This window comes from Gymnogyps californianus, chromosome 1 (genome assembly GCF_018139145.2).
Source record: "Gymnogyps californianus isolate 813 chromosome 1, ASM1813914v2, whole genome shotgun sequence".
Classification (NCBI taxonomy): Eukaryota; Metazoa; Chordata; class Aves; order Accipitriformes; family Cathartidae; genus Gymnogyps; species Gymnogyps californianus.
In genome coordinates, this window is record NC_059471.1 from 92083173 (window position 1) to 92107874 (window position 24702).

The following is a 24702-nucleotide window of genomic DNA, read 5'->3' on the forward strand; positions in this document are numbered from 1 at the left end:
ATACTAAGTGATTTAAATTTATTTTGTTACCTTAGCATATATATGCTAACATAAGCATATTGAGCAGATTTCCATTCCTTTCACAAAAATAGCTCATTGTTACTCACTCACAAGTCCTAACTCTTGATACAATATTTCAGACTGAAAATTTGGCTTGAGAAAGCATTTGCTGAGTTGATGTAGTTGACTTGCAGATATCAGTATAGCACGTATACATACCAATAGCCTGCAAATTTTAAATAGCCACTGGATTAGATTTTGTACTTCATATTAACATATTAAAATATTTTAATTTTGCAAAATTTATAAAAAATATTAAAAATGACACAGTTTTTCATTAAACTACCTCATACAAGATAGTATGGCATGCCTACAACATAAACTACCTCATACAAGATAGTATGGCATGCCTACAACATTAATAACATAGGATGAAACTGCTCAGGAGATGACTCAAGATTAGGAAACACATGCAGCAGCCTTGTTTCACTTACTGCAGAAACCAAGAAACAAAGTGAGAGAGGCACTTTATGATTTCTGAATGTCTGAGGAAAAACTTTCTTGCCCTTTTAGCTTTGGTACCCAGTTCCAGCTGCAAGTTGCAATAAAACTGAGGACAATCTTTTGCTGAAATACAGTAAACTGTTAAAAGTGAAGAAACTTCTCTCAAATCTGCACAAATTGATATTTGAGTAATTCCTAACCTTGTCAAATTTCTACAACTCTTCACATCTCTCTGACCCTCCCACAATTTCCCAGGCTTCATGTAATAGATGTAATCAATTGTTCCCTCCCTCCTCACAGTGCACACAGAAGTGCAATGGGAAGTCTAGACATATTCACTCTTCACATGATGGTGTACAGCTGTCCTGGTTTCAGCTGGGATAGAGTTAATTTTCTTCCTTGTAGCTGGTATAGTGTTATGTTTTGGATTTAGTATGAGAATAATGTTGATAACACACTGATGTTTTTAGTCGTTGCTAAGTAGTGTTTATACTAAGCCAAGGACTTTTCAGCTTCTCATGCCCTGCCAGTGAGAAGGCTGGAGGGGCACAAGAAGTTGGGAGGGGACACAGCCAGGACAGCTGACCCAAACTGGCCAAAGGAATATTCCATACTGTATGACGTCATGCCCGGTATATAAATTGAGGTGAAAGCTGGTGGGGGACTGCTGCTTGGGAACTGACCGGGCATCGGTCGGCGAGTAGTAACCAATTGCATTGTGCATCACTTGTTTTGTATATTCTAATTCTTTTAGTAGTATTATTGTAATTTTATTATTATTATTACTACTATTATTATTATTATTTTCTTCCTTTCTGTCCTATTAAACTGTCTTTATCTCAACCCATGAGTTTTACTTTTTTCCAATTCTCTCCCCCATCCCACTGGGTGGGGGGAGTGAGCGAGCGGCTGCGTGGTGCTTAGTTGCCGCCTGGGGTTAAACCACGACAACAGCATATTCACTGTACATTTAACCTATATCACAAAAAATAAAAAAATAAAAAATCTGAGGTATTGTAAGGTACTGTAACACCTTAGTAACACCCCCTTGGTGGGTTTCAGTGTCTCCTCTTACTTTTTTTTTTTTCCTTCTCACTTCCCGTGAAAGATGGAATCCCTACTTTGCTATCGTTTGTTAACAAAACGAAAACCAGCCCAGCTCCTGTCAGGCACTATGGAACTGAGCAGCCAGACCTATTTGCTCCTTCCTTTGCTGAGATGCAGCAAGAGGACAGGCGACAAAGATAGAAAGAGGAGGAGCTAAAGAAGTGTTGGTACTGAAACGTCAAGCCACAGAGAAGGCAATATTCAATTTCTTTTCATAATTTTTGTTACCTATTCTCCAGCTTTATATTAGTGTATTAACAACCAAATGTACGTTTTTAACTCGCAATTGTTAACCACTGTTTTACATTCTGGGTTCTGTGTTGTGTTTCTTAAATAAAACTTTAGAGAACCCCTCATCCCACTCCCCTGAAAAAAACAAGGTATCCAGGACCAGATCCTGCCTGACACACTTTTTAGGTGTCTATAACTAGCTTCAAACCAACAGAAGAATGTAGGAAACCAAAGTCCTGGATTGTGTCCCCAATACTTCAGCAGAGTGTGTTCTAGTGATTAGTACATATATAGTGTTGTAGCCACAGTCTGAAAAATAAGATGGCTAACTACATATGCCTTGTCACAATGGTAACCTTGACTGTATTACAAACTATGTTGAATTTCACCATATCAATTTTTCTGCTGCTTTTTCAAGTAGAGTAATTCACTTAGGTATGAAGAGCAAGCCCTTCCTGAAGATTAGGTCATGCATTTTAAACCTCTTTGGTAAAACATCTTACTGTTATTTGAAAATTAAAAAATAAAATATCATGTGGCTATAGGCAATAGGAAAGGAATTCACAGACTACTTAGTTTTTAAGGCATAAATTCCTTACCCTAACATGTTTCAGAGTTTTAATTCCTTCATGGGCATAGCCTTTGAGCCAATATAAGAATCCTCCTTTTTCTGAGTTTCATGCCCATGATTACCATTTGCTTCAGAGAGCTAGACTATAAAGCAATTCTCAAGGACTATAAAGTACACTAAATTATTAGAGCAATCCCTGGAATTCAGACTTCTCAACATTTTATGACCCAACACTTGATCAAGGAAGAGGAGGCAGAGCCCTCATGGATCAGACCATATAACACAGCTTGCTCCCCCCAGGTTCAATCCCCTCTTTCGGCCATACGACAATAAATACATTGCTCTGCAAGCCTACAGCCAGGGAGAAGGTGACTTTTATTTCCTGATTAGTAGGTATCTGAGAGATGGCATCCCAGAACAAAACCAGAATTAGCAATGCTCTGCAAGTGCAGGAGTGGAGGCCACTTTGGAAGTGGGAGTCTCGCACACAGTGTGAAAAAGTTGAGAAGTCAGGGAACTGATGAAACCAGAAAGTTGAGTCATTTTCTAATCCTCAGACAGATTCAATTTGTCCTGAGCTAAAGGGCTGTTCTTAATAATTCAAGTGTCTATTTTTACCATGAAATTCACTGGCGACAATCATTTGTATACAGGAGCTTGTTGAAACAGGCTTTTACTGAGGGCAGTCTCAAGACTAGAGCACGCTCTGTTCAAATAATTTAAATTGAAGTTTCTAACAAGTTCTCCTGAGCTTGTAGAGACACCAAATTTTCAGAGACTTAAACTGTAAGATGGATATAGATGTCGATAGCAACAACAGAAACTCATAAAACTCCACAGTTCCTTTAATTCCTGTCTATCAGATAACAACTTATGTGACTCTGACATAATCTATTTCAAAGTGAATAAAAATACCTACCTAGGGCATCCAAGTACCCAAAGACAAATCCACTCCTGAAATTTGAACAGTTAGGAAGTGTCCCATTTTACCTTTACAATTAATTTGAAGCACTGAAAAATCCTAACACTAAAAAATTTTCCATAGTTTCTGACATTTTCATAAAAAATAAAAAGGCTCAGCCTTCCAGAAAAAGTACAAATACCTAAGCAGCTTAGACTTTTCCAGAAAGTTAATTGAACTATAAAATCTACTAACTATAAATTGTATAATAATAATGTGGAATAATAAAATCAGTTCAATTAAAAACACATTTTTGCTTAATTATAAAATTTCTGATATAGTATTCTGCTTAGAAAGCTCAGTAGTCCTCAGATTTTTATTGAAAAGCAGCTTTCTCCCTCTATAAAATTATAAAGAAGGGATACTTGCAACAGCAGACAAAATACATAAAATACTGCTGCAAAGACCAATAGTTCTTTACTGAAATGTTTGACTATTACTCCAAAATATATTGACTATGCCAGACTTCTTACCAGGACTGTGTACCTTGCTAATGACATAAAATATTCTAGAGTTCACCTCTATTTCAGTCCACTCAGAAAATTTTCTGTACTATCAAGATATTAACCTCATATACTACTGAAGTAGCATGAAGTAGCATGCTGGAAAGAATGTTGTGTGCTTTCTCTGGTCTCAGTGATGGGTGCTACTTCCAATACCTATTACTGAATGATTATTTTTTTTGTTATAGGACCCAGCAGAGAAACTGAAGTGTTAGTGACAAGAACTCAAGACCAATATTTTGAGACATCATTGAGAAAAAAGTAGAATAAAAGAAATCAGATGTATCGAAGTTGTAAGTCAAAGGGGGATCAATAACATGAAATAAATAGAGTGAAAAGTAGTTACTCATGAACAGATAAAGAAGGAAAGTCAAAATGATAAAGGTAAAGAGGAGAGAGAGACAGGATGACAACAAACCAAACCTATCATCTTTGCTGAAGTCTGTTTAATTTGAAATGATTATTGCCTTTTATATCTTCTAACTTCTGGTTCCTCCCATCAATTTATACAACTTTGTTTCTGAGATGTCCAGAGTCATGTGAGACTAAGAAAAATTAGGGGGGGTGTTGGTTTTTGCTTTTTTGTTTGCTTATTTAATAGTGAAGCAAAAACTGTGCTGTTAAAATTCCATTGTTTTAACCCTTGTTATAGAAGGTAGCTTTGCTGCATACAATATATAATAAAATTATCTGAAACTTTCACACAATACTTGAAAGAGTGGAAAACATCTTGCTCTGACTTACAAATAAGACAAACTATACATGAATAGAATTCTATTCAAAGTTAAAAGCAAAACATTTTCTTTCCGCCTTATTAGCTAAATCGTCTCTTGTACAGAAAATAGACTTGAAAAGTAATACACACAAATAAATAATGTTGACTAACTCATCACACCAAGAATGAAGAACTAGTATGCGGGAGAGAGAGATTTCTGCATGTCTTCATTCAGAATATTCAAATACAAGCTAAATACCCATTTTTCTCAATACGAAAGAAACAGCATAAAAAGATTGTGTAAATAAAAGGATTACATTTTACTTTAGTAGTCAAATACAAAATGCATAGAAATAGGAATAAAGTTATTCAAGTCTTAGTACTCGTATTCAAAATCTTTCAGGTTTCTTTCTCTAATTATCATTTCATAAGTACCTGCTGTCTTTTAAAAAAAAAGAAAATTTAACGTCAGAATATATGCTTAGCTAGCAAACCTGCATACTGAAAAGCATTGTCTCCTCACAGAGCAAGCACAGATAGCACAAATAGCAGCAGTAGGCATAGAATTTGTATTCTTCTTCAGCAGCACTCCTTAATCAGAATGCAGAAAAATCATCTTTAACACAGAAGTGGATCATGCAGTCTTTTGTAGCTTTTGACCTCTTTTTTAAAAAACTGTAAAAGCTGGTTTCAGTTTGAATTGTTTTTCAGGATGATCTGCCCTCTAGAACCTGGACTAGCACTGACACAGGCTATCAAGCATCAAATGTTAAAATCTCTCAAGATACTATGGAACTGAACTGCTTTGAAGCACTGATGTAGAAACATTAACAAGTTATCACAGTAAATCTCCATGACCTCACAAATCATCTCTGTTTTCTATACTTTTCTGTGTCTTCCTATCATCATCACCATGTGTCATGGATATATATCTAAATATTTTAAAATTTAAATTCATATGAAGCCAGACAATTTAATCCAGTAAATGAAACAAAGCTATTACACAAATTATACAGTCTCTCTCTTTTTAATTCTTAATTCTTCCAATTAAAGAACTACCCTCATGAACGTGGAAAAAATTTGGCCAAATTCTCTCTTACACTCCATTTATTAGTTTGTTATTTTTCATTAATTACATTACTAAAAAGTATTTTCTACAGTTAGAAACTAGAGTCTATTTTATAGTGCTGTACAGTTACATATTCAGAGTCCCAGGAGTCCTAACAAGATTGTGCAGTCTAATTATGACTATTGCATCATTGCTACTACAGCACGCAAAGAAAAAAAAATGCAACACGCAAAAGAAGAAAACACAGGTATTAAAAAATCTGATATATTCTTATTGCACTGTGTAATGAAAGGATGTTACAGTTGCCTCATATTCTAGTATATTGTTTGTATTTAAAAAGGAAGTAATTTATTTTTTTATATCAGGATAAAAGTCAGAGTTGTGATAAAACAACTCTACAAAAGCTTGTTAATTGTACAAAACAATCAATATTAAACCGAGATTCCATATTACTTTGCTATGTTCTAATGACAGCAGTAGAGCTTTTAAAATGTCAGACACTCAATTTGGTTTTTATACCTTTGGAAGCATACCATAGCATACCTTATGCTCTTCTACTTGACGCTTTAGGTCCTCTAGATCTGGACCTAAGAGCTCCGAATCGATTTTCTTTGTCCTTTCCTCTGTTTTTGTCAGCCAGTCAGCTAACTGGGCTAGCTGCTGATTCTGCAGATCCATCAGGATTTTATGTAAACTGTAAAACAAAGAAACAATAATTCCAATTTATACATGAAAGAAAACAACAGGCAGAAATATCTGCCCTGTATACTCTTAACTGATTTTCATGAGGCTACATCTCAAGCCAGAATTAAAAAAACATACTTTCAAACAGGTAACTGAAAATTTGTTGAAACAGTTTTGAATTAGGCAAACTGTTTTGAAACCTTTTTTTTTAGAACCAGAGTACTGCGTATAATATACTGTCTGTTAAAGTTTTGGCCTCCAGTTGCATTTCTATTAGAGCTGTTTGGAAGTTCAAAATTTCTACTATTTGGTTTCTTAAAGCTTGTATTGTGTACTACAAGTATTTTGAAAAGTGCTCAGACAGCTGTACTTACCAGGGTCCCTCAAATTTAGGATATTAAACAGAAGAGAAGAGATTATTAAATTTTCAGTTATTCATTGGAAAATGCTCTGGAGAATTAAACAGGAAATACTTCAGTTTTGCCTAAACAAAGTATTTTGATAGCTCCAAAATTGTCTGTCCAGAAATCCATTACAAATCCTTCACTTATACTTGCCATCTTTGGAAATTCTCCAAACTTTCCTAAAAAAAATCATCTTATAAAAAGTATTTTTAAAATAATGTGTAAATTATTGCTGAGTGATGGAATTACAAGTAGTTATTTGTATTACCCATCTTTCACATAACATAGAATTTTTAACTTTACTTAGATTTGACAGACTAAAGTCACTGTCCTCAGTCACACTGAGCTTGGTGAAACCATTGTATGTTATAGTGTGTCACTTACATCTCAAGCACAACTCTTGCAGCAAAAAGTTTGTTAGCTACTTTCAGAACTCATCTTGGAGATCTGAAAATCTGAGTTTAACTTGCAGATTGGAGAAAACTGCCGTGTAAGAAAGACGGCACAGTCCTACTCTACTCTACTTGTTTCTCAGTTGGCTTCTTGTTGGCTTCTTGAAAATGTAGCCCAAATTAGAAAGCTATTGTAAATTTTGTCTCTCTGTGACCAACAGCACCTGGAATTGCCCAACTTCACACTGACATTTCCCCCTCAAGGATATTTTAAATGAACAAAGCATAAGTACGTTTTCTCCCACAGCACCTGCAGAACTGCAGACTGGCAGAAGTGCAATGTGAGCACACTGCTCCAGAGAAGAGCAAGAGGTCTTGGCCATGAACAGTTAGGCAACTTAAGAAATGCTTGCACAAATCCAAACATGCAGCTTTCTGTCACAATTTCAAGGTATGTTCAAGTAAAGCAAGTACTTCTGAGTTTGTCCAAACAATTTTGGATTTTCCCAAGACAGTTTGAACAAACCCAGAAGTGTATAATTTTGAAAATCCATGTCTAAATATGTCCAAAGTAAACATCATTCTGTATTTTCCCAGACACATCTAATAGTTTTCAAACTAATCACCACAGAAGATTGGATTGAACATGTAGATAATTACTTTTTGGTACACATTTAAATTCTTCTGAACTACCAGGATTTAATATCTGTCAATGTCATGCAGATATAATATGTGAAATCCCGTATCGCGTTTGTAGCCTGTTCATATTTTAAGGCATATGTCTGAAACTTCAGTAATTCTATTGTTGGTTGTTATTTATTTTATTCCCTACCTTTTTTGGGGGGGGGGGGGGGGGGGGAAATTCCTTCCAGTTTTGAATCTTCTCAAAATGAGCCAAATGTTTGGTCTCTGATGAAATATTTATATAATTACTATTTGCTATTTATATAGTTACAAAAAAGTACTGCATACACAGTATTAACTCATATTGTAAAAAGAAATCACTAAGTTTCCAGTGCTATTCAATGCTTTCTTTGTATGTATCTCAGCTAACTCATACTCCATTCTTAGATACTAATCCTCAGTTTAGAAGCAATCCTTGGGATCACCTATAAATTTAGGTATGCAAAATACTCTGAATCCTGTGTATATACTAACTGTCAAATTTTACACCGAGGGCAGAGCTGCCATTTAGAACGACCTAGACAGGCTAGAGGGACAGGCCAAGAGGAACCTTATGACATTCAACAAGGACAAATGCAAAGTCCTGCACCTGAGAAGGAAGAACCCCTGGAATGATACAGGCTGGGGACTGATTGGCTGATGGAATTCCAGCACTAAATCTAACTGAACCTCCATCACTCTGGTACTCTCTTTCTGTCCCTGAAATGGCCTTTGCTTTAAAAAGAACAGGACATTAGATGAAAGACCTTCTCAAAATAAACTTTATCATTTTTATGCAAATACTAAATTCAGTATTGGTAAATCTTTGTTAAATAAGGATCCATTATTTTTTATCAAACAGAAGTTTAACCAGATAACACAAACACATAGACTTCAAATACCCCAAAAGTAACAGGCAACAAGAACGAATGAGATATTTTCAGATGGGTGCAAATGGAATTATTAAAAAATTCCTATGACTTGGGTATTTTAATCATAAAAACTTAGCTGTTACAAAAAAAAGCTGTTTGTACTTTTTTTTCCTTAGGGCAGCCAACAACACTAATCATTTATCTCAGGATTATCACTTGCATCTGGATAGATGAAAAAAAAAATGGCTGAGGACTTCTGAAACAGAAATAATCAAGTTTTAGTAATAACCATAGGAAGACAAGGCAAACCAGAGTCTTTTGAAACAGGAGTGGTAATGGCAAGAAAATGTGAAAGGCAGTCTGTGAAACAAAGAGTGCAAGCAGTGACCAAAGGAATCCTGAGGAGTACGTGGACATGAAGCGTATCTTCTAATGCAGAGCAGTGGATACAGAAAAAGGGAGAAACTGCAGGCAAACACTGAGATGAGCCAGCTTTATGGAAATAAAGACTTGCAAACAAATTTTTAAAAATTAAAGGTTTTTTTTGAAATAAAGTTTTAGTTACAACTGTTTCTTGGATGGTATCTCACTGGTCCCAGATGGCACTGAGATAGTATTGGGTGTTACACTTGGAGCTCTGTGAAGCTATGTTACTTTCTAGAAACAGTAATAATTTTTAAAGACTCCAGTTGGCAGCTCTTGGAAGTAAAGGACCAAAGAAAACAAATCACAGGAACAACTATGAGCAGGAACTGAAACTTGAACAGAACTTGAGACACTGAAGAAAAAAAATGGTTCCAAGAAATGGGAAGGGCTCCATTAATCCAAATCTCTACATAGGAGCTACCAAACAGTAATATTTTTCTGTATTATCTCTCTCAAGGTTTTTTACTGAGAACAGAGTGTCATGGATCTTCGTGATGTACTATGATTTCAGGGTTTTTTACTGGAAATCATGTGTTAATTATTGATCAAAATGACCAGAAGATACATGTAGTGTCTTTTCCACTCTAAGCTCTCTCTTTACGGATAGAGTACAAGAAGCTGATACCCTGCTTTATTACAACCCATGGTTCACAAGGGATTAGCTATCTCAGATCTAACTCAGTCCTTCTTCACTTTCAAGCGTGTATTTTATTGTCTTACTTGATGTTCTAAACCAAGTTATTATAAACATTAAATACAATGCTTCATCCTAGAGATATCTTTTTAGCAATAAATGAAATAAATGGTATAGAAAACCTGCTAAAGCAAAGAGAATTTGATTTAAGGAAACCAAGATATGATGAAACGAATACTTACTATATAGAATATTGATATCATTCTGAAGCAAGGAGCATAAACTTGAAAATGAAATAATCACAGAAAATAATTTAATGACAGTTGATTCTTAAGCAAAAGAATGTTTCTTGTTTCTTCCCATTCTCCAGGTACTTCCTGGTTTTCAAATTACTTCTATAAACATCTGATAGAGGTTTTAGTACTTCTTTATATACCTCAGGAAATGATCATAATCTTTGTTTATGGTATGGCCCTCATAAGTTTCAAATACTAAATACTTTTCCATTGATTTCAATGTGTTTTAATAGTTGTGGAATTCTCCATAAAGTGGTAAATTGCATTAATTTTTCCTCTCCAGTAGTATATTTATCACTCTGAGATGCTTTATTGTAGAGAACCCTATTTGTGGAAGGGCAGGAGGAAGAAATGAAAGAACAGGCTGTTTTCCTTCAGCATGCTAATGTATTGTTTGCGAGAAGAGTCAAATACTTTCAATACATAGTGAATACATGGGAAATCCAATTTGGGCTTCTTTTACACAAAGGCATTGCTGTGTTCCAAACTTCCTCTGATATTCTGACCTCCTAAATCACTTATCACAAGACCCTTTCATTTTTATAGTATCCTTTACCAGTATATCTTTTTCTGTTGATTGCTTGCTTTTGTTTCTCCTGTGCCGTAAAGTGTGCTACCTTTTGTTACATTTCCTATTACCATTACAACAGAGGACAGACAGCCTTGCTGTTCTCATCTTCACAAGAACCATCTTTGTTTGGATAAACATGTCATTGTTGCCTTAAAGACTAAATTACAGCAATGTGCTCAGAAGATTATGTTTTAAGATGAAGTAGAAGATAGATCCTGAGAGTTTAAATTGTGTATAATAACCCAGGAATATACTACATTGTGATATGAAAGCTGTTCATAATCCTCCAGCTGGTGCTTGAAACACAGGGGTTTGACCCAATATGTCAAAATTAGCCATATCTAAGTACATCACTCCTGAGACATTTTCTCTTGCCCTAACCCAAACTTCATTGAATTTATCACAGGACTTTTTGTATAAGAAATTAAATAGTAGCACAACATTCTCTGTGAAGCCCTTATTACTTTGTCTTCTACTGATTTCATATTACCCGAATATGACATGCTTCAGAAGATACTAGACCATTCAATTCCGCAAGCAATGACCTACAGCTGCATCTGTGAGATAAGTTTAACAACTGGTGTCAAAGGACATTTTAGTAGACACAATACCACTCATAGAGGTGAGGTTGCTACTTGCATGTGTTGATTTAAATGAAAATAAATATGGCAAATAAAAACTGCCTACAGTAAAGCATCGTAGCGTCTTCTCTCCAAGAAAACAATAAAGCTGGAGGAAGTTAGGTTGAAACATCTGAAACCCATCAACAATTTTATAGACTGTCAAAGAAAGATAGAACAAAGAAAACGATCTCAATACTCAGCAAGCTGAAAAGAAAACAAATGTTTGGAATTACTAAGAACATATTGCAAAGAAAGAGAGCAATGTTATGCAATTGTTGAAAAATCACAGTTTGCCCTTTAATATTGTGGGCAATTCTGGTCCCCTCAACTCCAAAAAGATAAGGTAGAACTAGAAAAAGCTCAAAGAAGAGCAAGACAAATAACCAAATATATATATTTATGGAGAGAGTAAGGAAAGATATACACAGTTGACCCTCACTTCTAACATAGTAACTAGAGGGAATCACTTAAGCTACCACTGACAAAGAAAAAGAAGCCATTCCTCAAAAAAGTAGCACTCATACTGGGTAAGAGGCCTGTGGAATTCACTGCCAAAGGATGCCATGGATGCTAACAGGTCCAAGGGGATATTGAATAAATAGATGGAAGAAAAAAAAAATCAATAGCAGGTTATCAAATACACAAAACTGCTTCCATCTCAGGAAGTTACCTCAGCTGAAAACAACTTGACATCAGGAGAGTTCTATGGAGAACTTCATAACATAAGACATGCAGTATTAGATCAAAGCAATGATCCATACAGCCCAGTATTTGCTTTCCAGAGCAATGGGCCCACACAGCCCAATATTTGTTCTCCACCAATGGCAAAGATGCTGGTTCAGGAGATCATGTATCTCCCCTAAAGCTTGTCTTTTCTTCTTCTGTTACTGTCAGGATGCTGGGCTAGACCATTGGTCTGACTACTAGAGATATTCAGCTTTTATTAAAATCACATTCACAAAAGGGGTCACTCTCCAGCTGTACTGAAGGAACAGACAGAAGAGTTTCTAACTTAGTACATGTTCACTGGGATTTTCTGAGAGAAAAATTAAGACTTCAGCAGAAAGATTTTAATGAGTCTACCTAGTTCAAAGTCCCTAAAATGCCACCAGGGATCTCAGATTCAGGTTGTTTGCAACAGCATTTATTTTTACTGTAGAGAACAGCTACATCCTTCAGTAATTAATACTGTTTAGCTATAAAGAAGCTCCTAGTGACATTCAGTTAATTTTAAAATTTCCACTGGATTTGACTTAGTATGACAGTTGGGAAACTTCACCATTGGTCCCCTTTACAGAAAGGCCATTAGGTGTACGAAATTCCTCATGACAAAGGAAGACCCAGTCACATGAGTTTGAAATGGAGTTATTATATCAGACAGGGATTAAAAGTATCCACATAAAATGAAAAAAACAGGAGAGGCTGAGGAAAAGAAATGTGAAAGATCAGGTAAGTAACAGACATTTTCTTAAGATAAAGAAGGCAACTCACACAAAAAACACCTTCAATAACTTTCCTGGTTTAACCACTCTGTATCCTGCAAAATGAATCACTCCACTGTGGCACAATCACAAGCTCTTACCTTTATGGTGTTTCCTATTCTAGATAGCACTATGTAAATAAGAATTTCAAAATAAGACATAAAAATCTTAAAAATGCTTCAAAGACTAATGTGACTGATTAATAGATTATTTTTCTACTTTTACTTGTATTTCTACCTTAAGCTATAGGACATGCTCTTTTTTGAATAGTGTAATTTGTCCTCAGATAAAACCATGACAATATTTCCCAGAAAGCAAAGCTCCCACTTACTATTTTTATGGGATCAAGCTTTACAGGTCTTAAAGATTTGTTTCCCTTTTGCTTTTGTATCTCAGCAAAGATTCTCTCCTTTGTAGCTAAATACTGTGTGATACTTATTGAAACAATCAGAAAAAAGTGAGGTAGATTATATAAATTTTGGTTAAAGTGTTATTAGTGTCCAAGTTGTTGACAGCTGCTGATTTGTGCGGCTTCCAGTCTCAAAACAACATGCAAGCTTCAAAGTCATTACACATCAAATTTCAGGTTAAAAAAGATCTGAGGTGGAGTTTTGTTCACAGTGAAGTGAAAGACAATCCCAACTGTTAGTCAAGTTCAGGATTGTTTCCATCAAACTTCTTATATATTATTTTACCTGTCACATTACTTACTTGCTTTGTTTTTCCATACTTGCTACCCTGAGACTTTCCCATCGCGAATTAAGTAGATTCATTTGTTCTTGGATTTCATTCTCTTCATCATCTGAAAGTTTTCCAATTGTTAGAAGTTGACTTCCAGCTTGCAAAACATTGCCAACACGTCCTTGGTGAGCTGTTAACTCCATCATAAAACCCTGACAGTAAAAATAAAATCCAGCTTTAAGTTTGAATCTTTGGAAGGAAAGAACAGACTTTGGAGAAATATCTTCAATTCCACCACTTTCCAAACATGATTTTCAACTTTGCTTTTTATTTTTTCAACCCCCTCCCCAAACCTTGCAACACAAAACAGAAATGAACACTTTCACTTTTTGCGTAGGGCAAAAAGTTGTTTAGTCTGGAGAAGAGGAGGCTGAGGGGAGACCTTATCGCTCCCTACAACTACCCAAAAAGAGGTTGTAGTGAGGTGGGTGTCAGTCTCTTTTGCCGGGTAACAAGTGATAGGACAAGAGGAAACGGCCTCAAGTTGCGCCAGGGGAGGTTTTGATTGGATATTAGGAAAAATTTCTTCACTGACAGGGTTGTCAAGCATTGGAACAGGCTGCCCAGGGAAGTGGTTGAGTCACCATCCCTGGAGATATTTAAAAGACGTGTAGACATGGCACTTAGGGACATGGTTTAGTGGCAGACTTGGCGGTGTTAGGTTTATGGCTGGATGATCTTAAGGGTCTTTTCCAACCTAAATGATTCTATGATTCTAGGGCACAGTCTCCAGTACTACCTTTCAATTCTCCAAATCAAAATTAAAAAACAAGAAAAAGGAATAAAATAAACTAGAAAAATCTTTGGTTTGTATTTTTTACCTTATTATGGGATACAAGCAGATAAATGACTACTGAAGGATTAGTATAAACATATACCTCATGGGTGTGAAATTGTTCTTTAACAACTTCTACATCATTGGATATATCTCCTTGTGCTTGTAATGCATCTTCAGCAGAGAGAAGCCATGTGAGCACTTCTTCTAAAGCAGTTTGGTAGTTTTCAAGATCCATTTCAGACCCCATCCGCACAGTGCTAAATGTCTTTTCTTCAACAGTTTCTAAAAACTGATCAAAATCAAAATTTTAAGAGTAGTGCAAATAGCATCTGCTCAGACAGTCCTACAAAGGAATAAATAGAATGCCATTGTCTTGTATAAAAACCCACCTTCTTATAAAACAAAAAAATATCAGATAGCTAATGTGTGGAAGTACTTATTAGTATAAAATCAGTTAATTGACCAAGCTCATTTAAGACTGAGGGAAATAAAAAAACCCTCATATTAAATTAGATATTTTACACCAGAATTAAAAATTCCTACCAAGTTATTCTGAATAGTGACAATATTTAAATTATACCTGTAGAGTGCTGTTATACATGTTTTTCAATAAATACTCTGATTTTTCATTTCTAGTTTACTGTTTCTTGTTTAAGTATTTTCTCTTGGAAATGAGAGAGAAATTTATTTCCCACAGTAGCTAGTGAAATTATATCAAAAAAGCAGCAAGTTGCATGCTGACATTGCAGAAAATCTATGGAAAACACAATATAAAACCCAACCCTTTACACTACATGCAATGCTAGGCTTGAGCAATCCATAGACACCCATTTTGTGAAAACCATCCTAGAAAGTTGAAAAAACTCAGAAATCTCATTTGAAATCATAACTTTTCAAAAACAAACAAAAGTGCATTACTGTTGATTTCTCTTTCCCACAAAGGCCACCCTTATATTCATTCTTTAGAAGCCAGGTAACTCTTATAAGCACAGAATTCACACTTCTGTTCTACTGCTTAAAGTCAAGAGAAATCAACAAGTATTTACTGATTAGTATAATAGCAGAAGACAAGGACAAAACAGAAGCAGGAAATACAGGTTTGCTACAGAAGATATCATTCCATAAATTTTTCAAAAAGTTCTGAAGAAATTTAGCTACTTTGCTAGCAAGTTAGTATAAAAACAAGCTATTTACATAAAAATATGTTTATGCTTTTATAAAAAATGATACCAAGGCACTTAATGTTTTTATAGTTGGCAGAAATTGTCTCTACTGACATACTTGTGCCAATAAAACACTCAAAGCAGCTTCTGAAGTCTTTCATTGTAGTTTAGGACAGAAAGTCAAAGTTTATCACCAGAACTGAAAGCAGGAAGTGTAATGGATATAATGTGATCACTTAAAATTAATTTTTCAATCTTCACTTTCACAACAACAAATTCATTCTGAATTGTATAGATCTAATAATCACATGCAATTTACATGAATCCCTCTGTCATATGTGTGTTAGGCTAGCTAAAACACCAGTCATAACTTCATCGCCACTTATGTGTGAAAAACAATGTTCAGTAACTAAATGTGCATCAGAAAACCAGGCTTGGAAATCTGATGAACTTGATAGTTTGGTTTTTTTGGTTTAAAGGAAGTACTATCTTACAGAAATACAAACAATGAAGCACAGAAAATGTTCAACATATATTCCTGCTGCACAAATTAATATTTGAATTGTGTGCAACTCCAGATTTTAAGTAGTATAAACTGTAGTAAGAAATTACACCCAACCACATCACATTTCTGCAGCAAGACAGTTTTTTGTAGTATACAGTCTACTGTGGAAAGGGATAACTTTATCATTGCTTTTGCATATGTAATGATTTTTTTTCTTTCTATAACAATACTTCACAGAATATATCCACATTAGATACACTGGAGAAAAAAAAGATGCTGTAACAGCTGAGTGAGACTAGGGGTATCATGTTTGCAGAGATCTGTGATGATCTCTGCCATCTATTTGTTTGAAAAGTCTCCATCTGAAAATCCTTCTTTCTCTAGATCTGATACAGACTATTGTCTCATATTTGACAAGTGTTTAACTAAGCACCCCCTAACAACTCTTTTTCTGATGAATGACTACTCAGTATAATTTTCCCTAGTCATGTTGACCAGCATTTTCACCGTTTTCTCTCATGCTATCACAAATATTATATGGAATTGCATTGAAAAATCTTGGACTCATGACCTTCAACGGCAAAATGGTGCAGACTAACTTCTGATCCATAATAATAACTCTTGAAGAAGGGTAAAGAAAAGCAAACACTCTAACGTAAATGGAAACAAAAAGAGTTTCTTGGCAGGTATTCCAAAGTATGTTCTCATTCAAAAAATGGCCATTTTCTGACATACGGAAATCAGAAAAGGGCTAGAGGAAGTATAAACAAAGGACTTTGTGGAATGGCGTCGGTAATCCTTATATTTGGTAGAGAGGAAACAACAACTTTTCTACCTTCCCTCAAATCTTACAGCACCACTGCCAGCAGAGAGTTGGGATCAGTCATGAGGTGACAAAGCAGAGGAATGGGTATCATCTGTGTTTGAAGTATAAATAGTTAAAAAAAGAAGAAAATATTCCTTTATGCATAGCACAATTGAATAATTCTCAACTGCTGAGGCCTAATAAAGTCACTAGATCATTATGCCTTCTCTTTCCCCATGCATTTTGGGGAAAAGAAAAAATAAAATAAAGAGAATAATCATCAGAAGCCGAAATAGTAGTAGCATCTTGTTATTCTAAAGTGTATTGAGCATGCAGAGCATTTGCATTCAGATTTGACAGTGACATATTCAGGGACCCCCTGGGATCATCAAATGAATTAAACCAAATCATCCTCACTGATTTCATTGATAAAATCAAGCCATAGTTACACACTTTCAAAATTGTGCTAAATTTCCTTCTGCATCTTTAAGCACATTCTCTGTTAACAAGCCAGAGTAGAGCAATGGCCACCTTGATCTGAATCTACATAAGCGGAGAATATTCACATTGTAAAAAGTCTACAAACATAAAAAATGTGCCTCACAGTCAACAGTTGGTTTTGACTTGACAAAACACATATATTTTAAAATCCACTGTTACACTCTATCTTCACTACTTCTGTCAGTGCTGTTAGCTCTCTGAAAGATAACCGTACATCCTTGCTCATCCTGCATACGGAATGAAAAACAACTACTCAAATCAGCAGAAATTCAGACTGTTGGCTCAGCTGTAAATGGAGCATCAAACACTAAGTTAAATATTCACACTTGGAAGAGGACAACTACTGACCTAAAGCCTATGCCACACACTTTGTATTAAAAAGCAAAAACAAACAAAAAAGTGTCTCAAAGTAATATTCATCTACATAACGTTTATTCATCCCATAATAGAAACCAAATTTAAATATGCTGATCCTACAGCACCAAGAATAATCCACACGGAAATAATCCACATAACACAAACAATAATGAAAAACCTGAATTTTATAAATTATAATGGTAGGCAAATCCTTTTAAAAAAGAAACAAACAATACAAAACCAACACCTCCTGTGAGTGTCCTCATTTCTGAATTTATATGAAATCTTTTCAGAATTCCTAAAATACTGAGAAAAGGTAGAATTTTAAGGTATTGCATATACTACATTAAGAACAAAGACATAGAGTTATTAACAGAGACATCTAATATAAGTTGTGATGACTGTTTCTAAACATAATTTTTAAGAGAATGAAAAACAATTACGACATGCTGAAGTTAAATTGTTATAGCCATATATTGCTAGGAAGGCTATACTTAGGAAAAAAAGCTGCTTAAATATGCATGCAGTGTCCTTCTTGAATCAAAAACTATTCTTAATAAAGTATTGAATGATTATGCAAAATAAAGTTGATTGGGTTCAGTCAAAGCAAAACATTTACAGAGAGTTATCTACTGAATAACCACGCATGCATGATGACACAAATGTTAAAGGGAAAAATGACATGAAAAATTCAGTTGTTTGATGAAGACTGTATCACATCTAGCTAGGAATCAGTCAGCCAGTCAGCTCACAGACTATTTTGAAAAATGGCCAGCCATTTTTGCATGGAAAATAGTCCTGGTTGTTATTATGGACTGACGTAGAAGAAAAAAAATGCTCTGGACCCATATGTTGTCCTCTAGAATATCTTTTTTTCTTTGCTGCAGTACATAGAAGTATTATATCTAGATGAAAAGATGGGAATTTGAATTTTTACGCACTTCACCATCTTCTGCTGGGGTGTGGGGGCTGGAAGACCTCAAGGACTCTTAAGCTTTAATTTAAAGTATAAGGAGAGAAAATAAAAAGCCTTTGACCTTCAGAAGCCTGGAAAAATGAAGTATGCCTGGCAGCTGTATGAATTAATTCACAGAGCTTAAACCACGAGCTTGCAGCTGCTTCAGGGTAAGAAAGTGAGGGGAGGAAGTGTTCCTCACCTACTATCGCATTATGTTCCTAAAGGGAGGAGAAGGATTGGACACATGTTAGTAAATTTTCCAAGAATGTTTCTATTAGTTCACAAAGACTGCTTCTGTGTTTTTAGAAATTAGTTCGGCAGTTTTAGAAAGTAGTTTTGCAGTAAAGATTTAGGGTTCATTCCACCACTCTTATTTACATTATATATTTTCTTCCTTCAGAAACTGCCTGACTCACTGTAAAAGATGCAGAATCTGGCTCTAGACATTTAGAGCTTTAAAACTCAGAGACATAAAATTTTAAAGAAACATTTTTTCAGTAAAGGCAAATTTAAGTCCAGAGTAGTTTTCTCATTTTGAAAACTCCCTTTGCAGGATTACAGCCTCAGAAAGCAGCACACATTATTTACCCTCTAACTATGCCTCCTACCAGGTAAGACTGATACCACTGCTTATTCTTTCAGTTCCTCCAAGTTTCTTATTACAAAATCATATTTTATGTGTCTTTAAAATTACCAAATTATAACTGTTAAAATGTTAAATGCTAAAATGTTCTTTGCAATAATCAAGACTTTTCTTAACAGATAACGTCAGACAGAATAGTTCAGTCATTTCTGGTAATAAAACTAAGAAGATACATTGGTCAGACTGTTTGTTATTATAATGTTAGCTATTTCCTTGTTCTAAATGAGGCTGGCATTTTCATTTTATTAAGGATTTCAAAACTGCCTTTGTGAATGAAAACGTCTTCGGTCAGGAAGATGCTTTTTTTTGCTATTCAGATGAAAATCCACCCAGGTTTGGCCTTATAAATCTGAAAAATTGCAGGTTTTGCTTGCTCAGTTGAGACAACCCAGATTTTTAGTACCTGATTTTCTCAGTGGTTCCATTTGTACTGCAGATGTTTCCACCTGGATGAATTGGCCTGTCCTTGCAACTGCAGTTTTGAGATGCAGCAGATTATTATTTAGTTCATTAAAAATCAATAGAGCTTAGGCAACGTGCACTTTGAAAGGAAAAAATCCAGAGCCAGGCAGTATGGATGAAAGTACATTACAAAGGAAAGAAAATGACAAGAAAGGGGTAAAGGAAAACTAATCTCTTCAACTACTCTATTAGGTCCAGTTGGTACAAATAAAGACTGAAAAAGACAAAGAATTTACTGGCATTAAAGGAAAATTTTGCACCTTGGGATATGGAGTGTAGAAGTTGGCTTAAGTCAACTGAAAGCAAGTGAAAAAACTGGAAGCAACCGGGTTGGGAAGGAAACCAAGACTGGGAACTGCAAGGACAGGTAAGATAGTATTAAGAGTTAAGAGACAGGAACCAAGGCTGCCAGCTACCTAGGAATGATTGAATTTTCCAACAATTTAAAAACTGTTTCATTTTACATACATGGTCAAGTAAGTCAGTGGTTCACAAAAAGATTTTCTACTTAGCTTGCTTTCTTCAACACATCCATACTTGGAAAAAATATCAAAGCAGGTTTTGGTTAGTAGCTGCTTGATCCTTTTTTCCACAAAGCGTATCAAAACACACTGGTTTTATTAACTCTCTAGGGAATTTTTTCAGCCTATGTTTATTTAAGGGTTTTAATTATATTGAGTTTTTTGTTCTGACTATAAAATGTATTGCTGTTTGAAGTATTACTGATGACAAGACACACAGTACTTGCCTCTCAAAGGAAGGCACTTCTTATTCAAGCAATTAAGAATCATGGCTCCAAGCAGTAATATGGCTTGATGTGGATGTGTAAATCAACTGACTGTGACTGAACAGAATTACTTTCACCATACACCTACAACAAAATTATGATTTCTTCCTGTTGAAATGCCTAGTCTACCCACCATTCTTCAACCCTCCCCTTTTCTGATCCAAGAACAAGGCACATTCTAAAAGGACATATATTTCAGGTGCTGTCATGTCACACAGTAGACTGTGAGGTCATTTGGTTGCTACATAACACATAAATAAGAATACTCTTCACATAAAGAAAGGTGAAATTTTCACCCTAGGATAAATTTTCAGTATTAACTAATGACTTTTCACAGAACTCTCCAGTAGTAAATGGTAACAGGGTCCTGAAAGTATATCACAGGTCAAGAAGCCTGGGGCCTGTTGCCAGTAGTTCTACCAACAAGGTGCATAACCCCAGATCAGCAGATTCAGCTCCCTTGACAAATGTCTATTGTGTTTTATACTGTTACGTACATAAAAAAAGGAAAAGGTAATTTTATCCATTGATGATGATCAGTCCACCTTAAAATTTGAATTGTGATCACGGTATCATGCAGTAGCATGAAAAATACTCAAGATGGAATAGATAATAGTCACATTTATTTAATTTTAATTTTTAAAATGTACATTCTAAATGTAATAAGGACTTAAGTAACAGCCACTTTAAAGTACACTGTTCTGACAAAGACCTTTTAAATGTTCTGTGTTCTTAATTAAATTGTATTCTAAAAATCTCCATGAGCAGAAAAGCCATTAAATGTATAAACAGAAAAATGGGATGGAGAAAGGTTAATTATGTCTTAACCAAAAGAAATACAAATGGACTATCCAAAAAAATATTGAATTATTCCTTTAGCATGTCATATAGGGGATTGAGAAACAAACACAGACTTTATTCCTTTTCTCTCTGGCAACAGACAGACAAATGGAGAAACAGATATCAAAAGCTATTTTGCTAAAATACAACTGGAGATTTCAAGATTAAGACTACAGAAATGCAGGCCAAGAGTATAAAGTTAAACAAACAAAAACAAAAATCAAGCTTTTTTCATTTTCCTATACACTTCATTATGAATTCTACAGCCTTATGGTTCAAAAAACTGCAAATGTGTATTTATGGCTCCATCATTCTGGAAGGAAAAGTAGCCTTCTCTTTTCAGCATCCTGTTTAGTTGTTGCTATCTCTTCCTTTCTTTTGTTTTATATTCTCTCTGACTTCTGCTATTGCTGTCAGCAAAATCAGTATTATCCCATAACATCTTTTATTTTGATTATGTCAGTCATCTGACTGATTATCATATTCTCTCTCCTCACTGGCTTTATGAGAATCTGTTTCTCCTACCTGCACCTAACAGAAGAGTAACCTTGACAGTTCCTATCAGTTGTACATGCATATACTTGTTCCCTCCTTCCTTATTACCTTCATTAAGCTTCAAATTTTCTTCAGTATTTCAGGTATTCAAATCTTTTATTCACTCCGTAAGACTTTTGTTCCTCACGCTACCAAGATAGCGCTTCTTTTCCTACTGTCACTTTACCTGAGGGCTAATCTCTGCCAGAGCAACACGCCTTTTTTTCCTTCTTTTCTAAGGAGACGTGCTTTTCTTGTATGTCTGAAAATTATTTCTTAGGCCTGTTTCCATACTGTTTCAATGTCTCAGTAATTCGCAATGACTGCTTTAAGAATCCTTGTCCTCTCACCCCAAATAATGCTCAAACCAGTTTAATAGCTATCACAATCATCCCTACACTCCACAGTGCAAAGGAAAAGATTTTGAAAGCTCTCTGCATAGGCAACTCCTGCTTGTAGGGAAGAATGTCTTACTACACAAAGACTTAAGAGTGCACCTGTGCAGTCAGGACCAGGCAGCTATAGGTTTGCTCTGCTCACATATGAGCTGCACACCAACATTGGTCTGACCATATGTGACAGACATTAACTGCATGCTTACTTTTTTGACTATTGTATTACATTGCATTATGAAGACTGGCTGGGCTATGTGGAACGCCCTTGGATGAAAGAACATTACTTCTGCCTGATGAGCCACTGAGCCTGCTCGCAGGCAGAAAGTTCTCTAGACAGCTCAGTGCGGAATGTGCTAGAGTAACAGCACAGACTTTGGAGCCAGACAAGCCAAGCCTCGGAGTTGAGTAAAAGAGAAACTGCCCAGGAACAAGAGAATACTTGGTTCCACTTGCTGAAACGCAGAAAGCCACAGAACTGACTGAAATAAAGGGCAGAAGCAAGAACCAGCCTGCATAGACACAGTGGAAGGGAGAACAGTTGTTCAGAATTTTCAAAACTCTTTAAAAAAAGTGATTTTTAAATCACTTTTTCTATTTAGTAAGGGAAGTATTCTTGTGATTTATTAAGAGCACAGGTGTGTGGGTTGAGTCTCCCCTTACACACATACCTCTGGCTGGAATTAGACATTGTCAGCCTTAAGAACCTGGGCATCCTTTATAACTATTCCAACCTTTCAAACTTCATCAGCCAATACACTAGGAAAACCAAAACCAAACAGAATGATGTAAAGAGATCACATTATATTTTTCCAGCTATCTGAAGTAGTTGAACATAAACCAAGGAACATTATCTGTTTCATACGAGGCTTTGTTCTCTTCCCCTGCAGTAATCTGTTAAAAACTTTGTTGTAATTCCAAGTTATAACTCCACTATACAATAATGTTGCACTTCCATTATATATTTCATAGATAAAGGAAAAAAGGCAGACTAACGTCTATTCTACTATCTTTGGCCAGAAGTAATAACCCTCTATCGCAGAGCAGAGTACAACAAACAGCAATTAACCAGCTGCAGTAACGTTGACTAAATTTTGCTAGTGGAAAGTCTGAAAATAATTCCTTATTCTTTAGAATTTTTACATGTAAAGCAGTTTTATAATATTGTCCTTAATAGCTGATAAAGCTGTCTTTATTACAAAACACACAAATGCGACAGAACAACATTCTCTTTTTGCCTATAGTTCAGTTGATAGCTACTGTCTGGAACTTTTCTAAGTCCTGTCTTGGCTAGGGGAATTACAACTTAATTAAAAAAAGAATAAAAAAAGGTCACACACTGCAGCCTCCCAGCAGTCTCTATAAGAGACCTTACCATAATTACTATTGCAAACACATCAGCAACTCAACACATCAGCAAATCAACGTAGAGTTTTGCTTAATTAGGGGAGAAATATGGTCCACTGTATGGTACTCACTAGAGCTACCACTACTATTCTTCGTTATCAAGTTCCCCAAATAAATGGAATTCAGTAGTATTAACATTAACGTGTTCAGGGAGATCACTGAAGGTTCATGAAATGATAACGCCGAGGACAGCAGCCATCCACATCTGCATATGCAGAATCTGAATGCAGAAAAAAGAAATCATGATTTGAAAGAAAAATATTGTCACTGCTCTGAAATAGTGGGTTTTTTTCACACCATGTGTCCTTGGAGAGAACTATTCACTAAAGCTCATTGATGAACTTCTATAAAAAAGCAGCAGAAATCAAAAAAGAGGACCACTCGATAAATTTGATCTTAATTATCTGTTGGAATAAAGGGATACCAGTTAACAAATGCATATGACATACAGGAAGAACATTCCCTGCCAGCAGAAAATTGCCTTGAGCATTTGGCTCGATGTCTCAGAAGGGACCGTGAGGAAAAAGTTACATAAAAGACTATGAAGGAGTACAAATACAACAATATCAATGGCCAAAAAAGTATTAAAATTGACTTAATCTCATTCAGTGCACAGAATGGGCAGCATCCAATAAGGGTCTATATAATATTGTATTTTACTGTTATTGTTCAGTGTACAAACCTAAATCCTTGTCTCATTGAACTCTAAGCCTTATTTTTATACAGATTTTTTTTTTTTCAATCAATAGGGGGTTTTGGTGATTCCTCCCCCCTTCAATAGTCCCAAAACTTCAGCAGCATCCAGATATTCCTTTTATTTTACATGTGTTGGAATGAAAGACAAAATATACAATAGTTCAAGGTCACTGATTCATGGTGTATAAGGCCTGATTTCTCAGGGTCCTATATAATAATTTACGTATAATTCAAAGTATATTTCCCAGTGAATTCAGTTGTATCCGAGTGCTCAATGCTTCATTGGTTTAGACCTAAACATCTCGCATAACACACCCAGATCTCAGGAACACCTCTGAAAGATTACTTTGCCCAGAGGGAAACTCTGTAATTGAGGTAAAGAATATTCCTGAGCAGCACTCAACTGTTTTACATCATGGAATTGTC

The 24702-nt window shown here is 35.4% G+C and overlaps 1 protein-coding gene across 2 annotated transcripts in view; it reads right to left on the reverse strand.

Annotated features, from left to right (window-relative positions):
• DMD (dystrophin) overlaps window positions 1-24702 on the reverse strand; it is a 922027-nt gene that overhangs the window by 811874 nt on the left and 85451 nt on the right. For both annotated transcript variants that reach the window (XM_050904429.1, XM_050904437.1), the window contains exons 5-7: window positions 14327-14515; window positions 13419-13600; window positions 6205-6355 (exon numbers count right to left, since the gene is read on the reverse strand). In XM_050904429.1, coding sequence (XP_050760386.1) covers window positions 6205-6355; window positions 13419-13600; window positions 14327-14515 — 522 coding nt within the window. The remainder of the gene's footprint in view (window positions 1-6204; window positions 6356-13418; window positions 13601-14326; window positions 14516-24702) is intronic.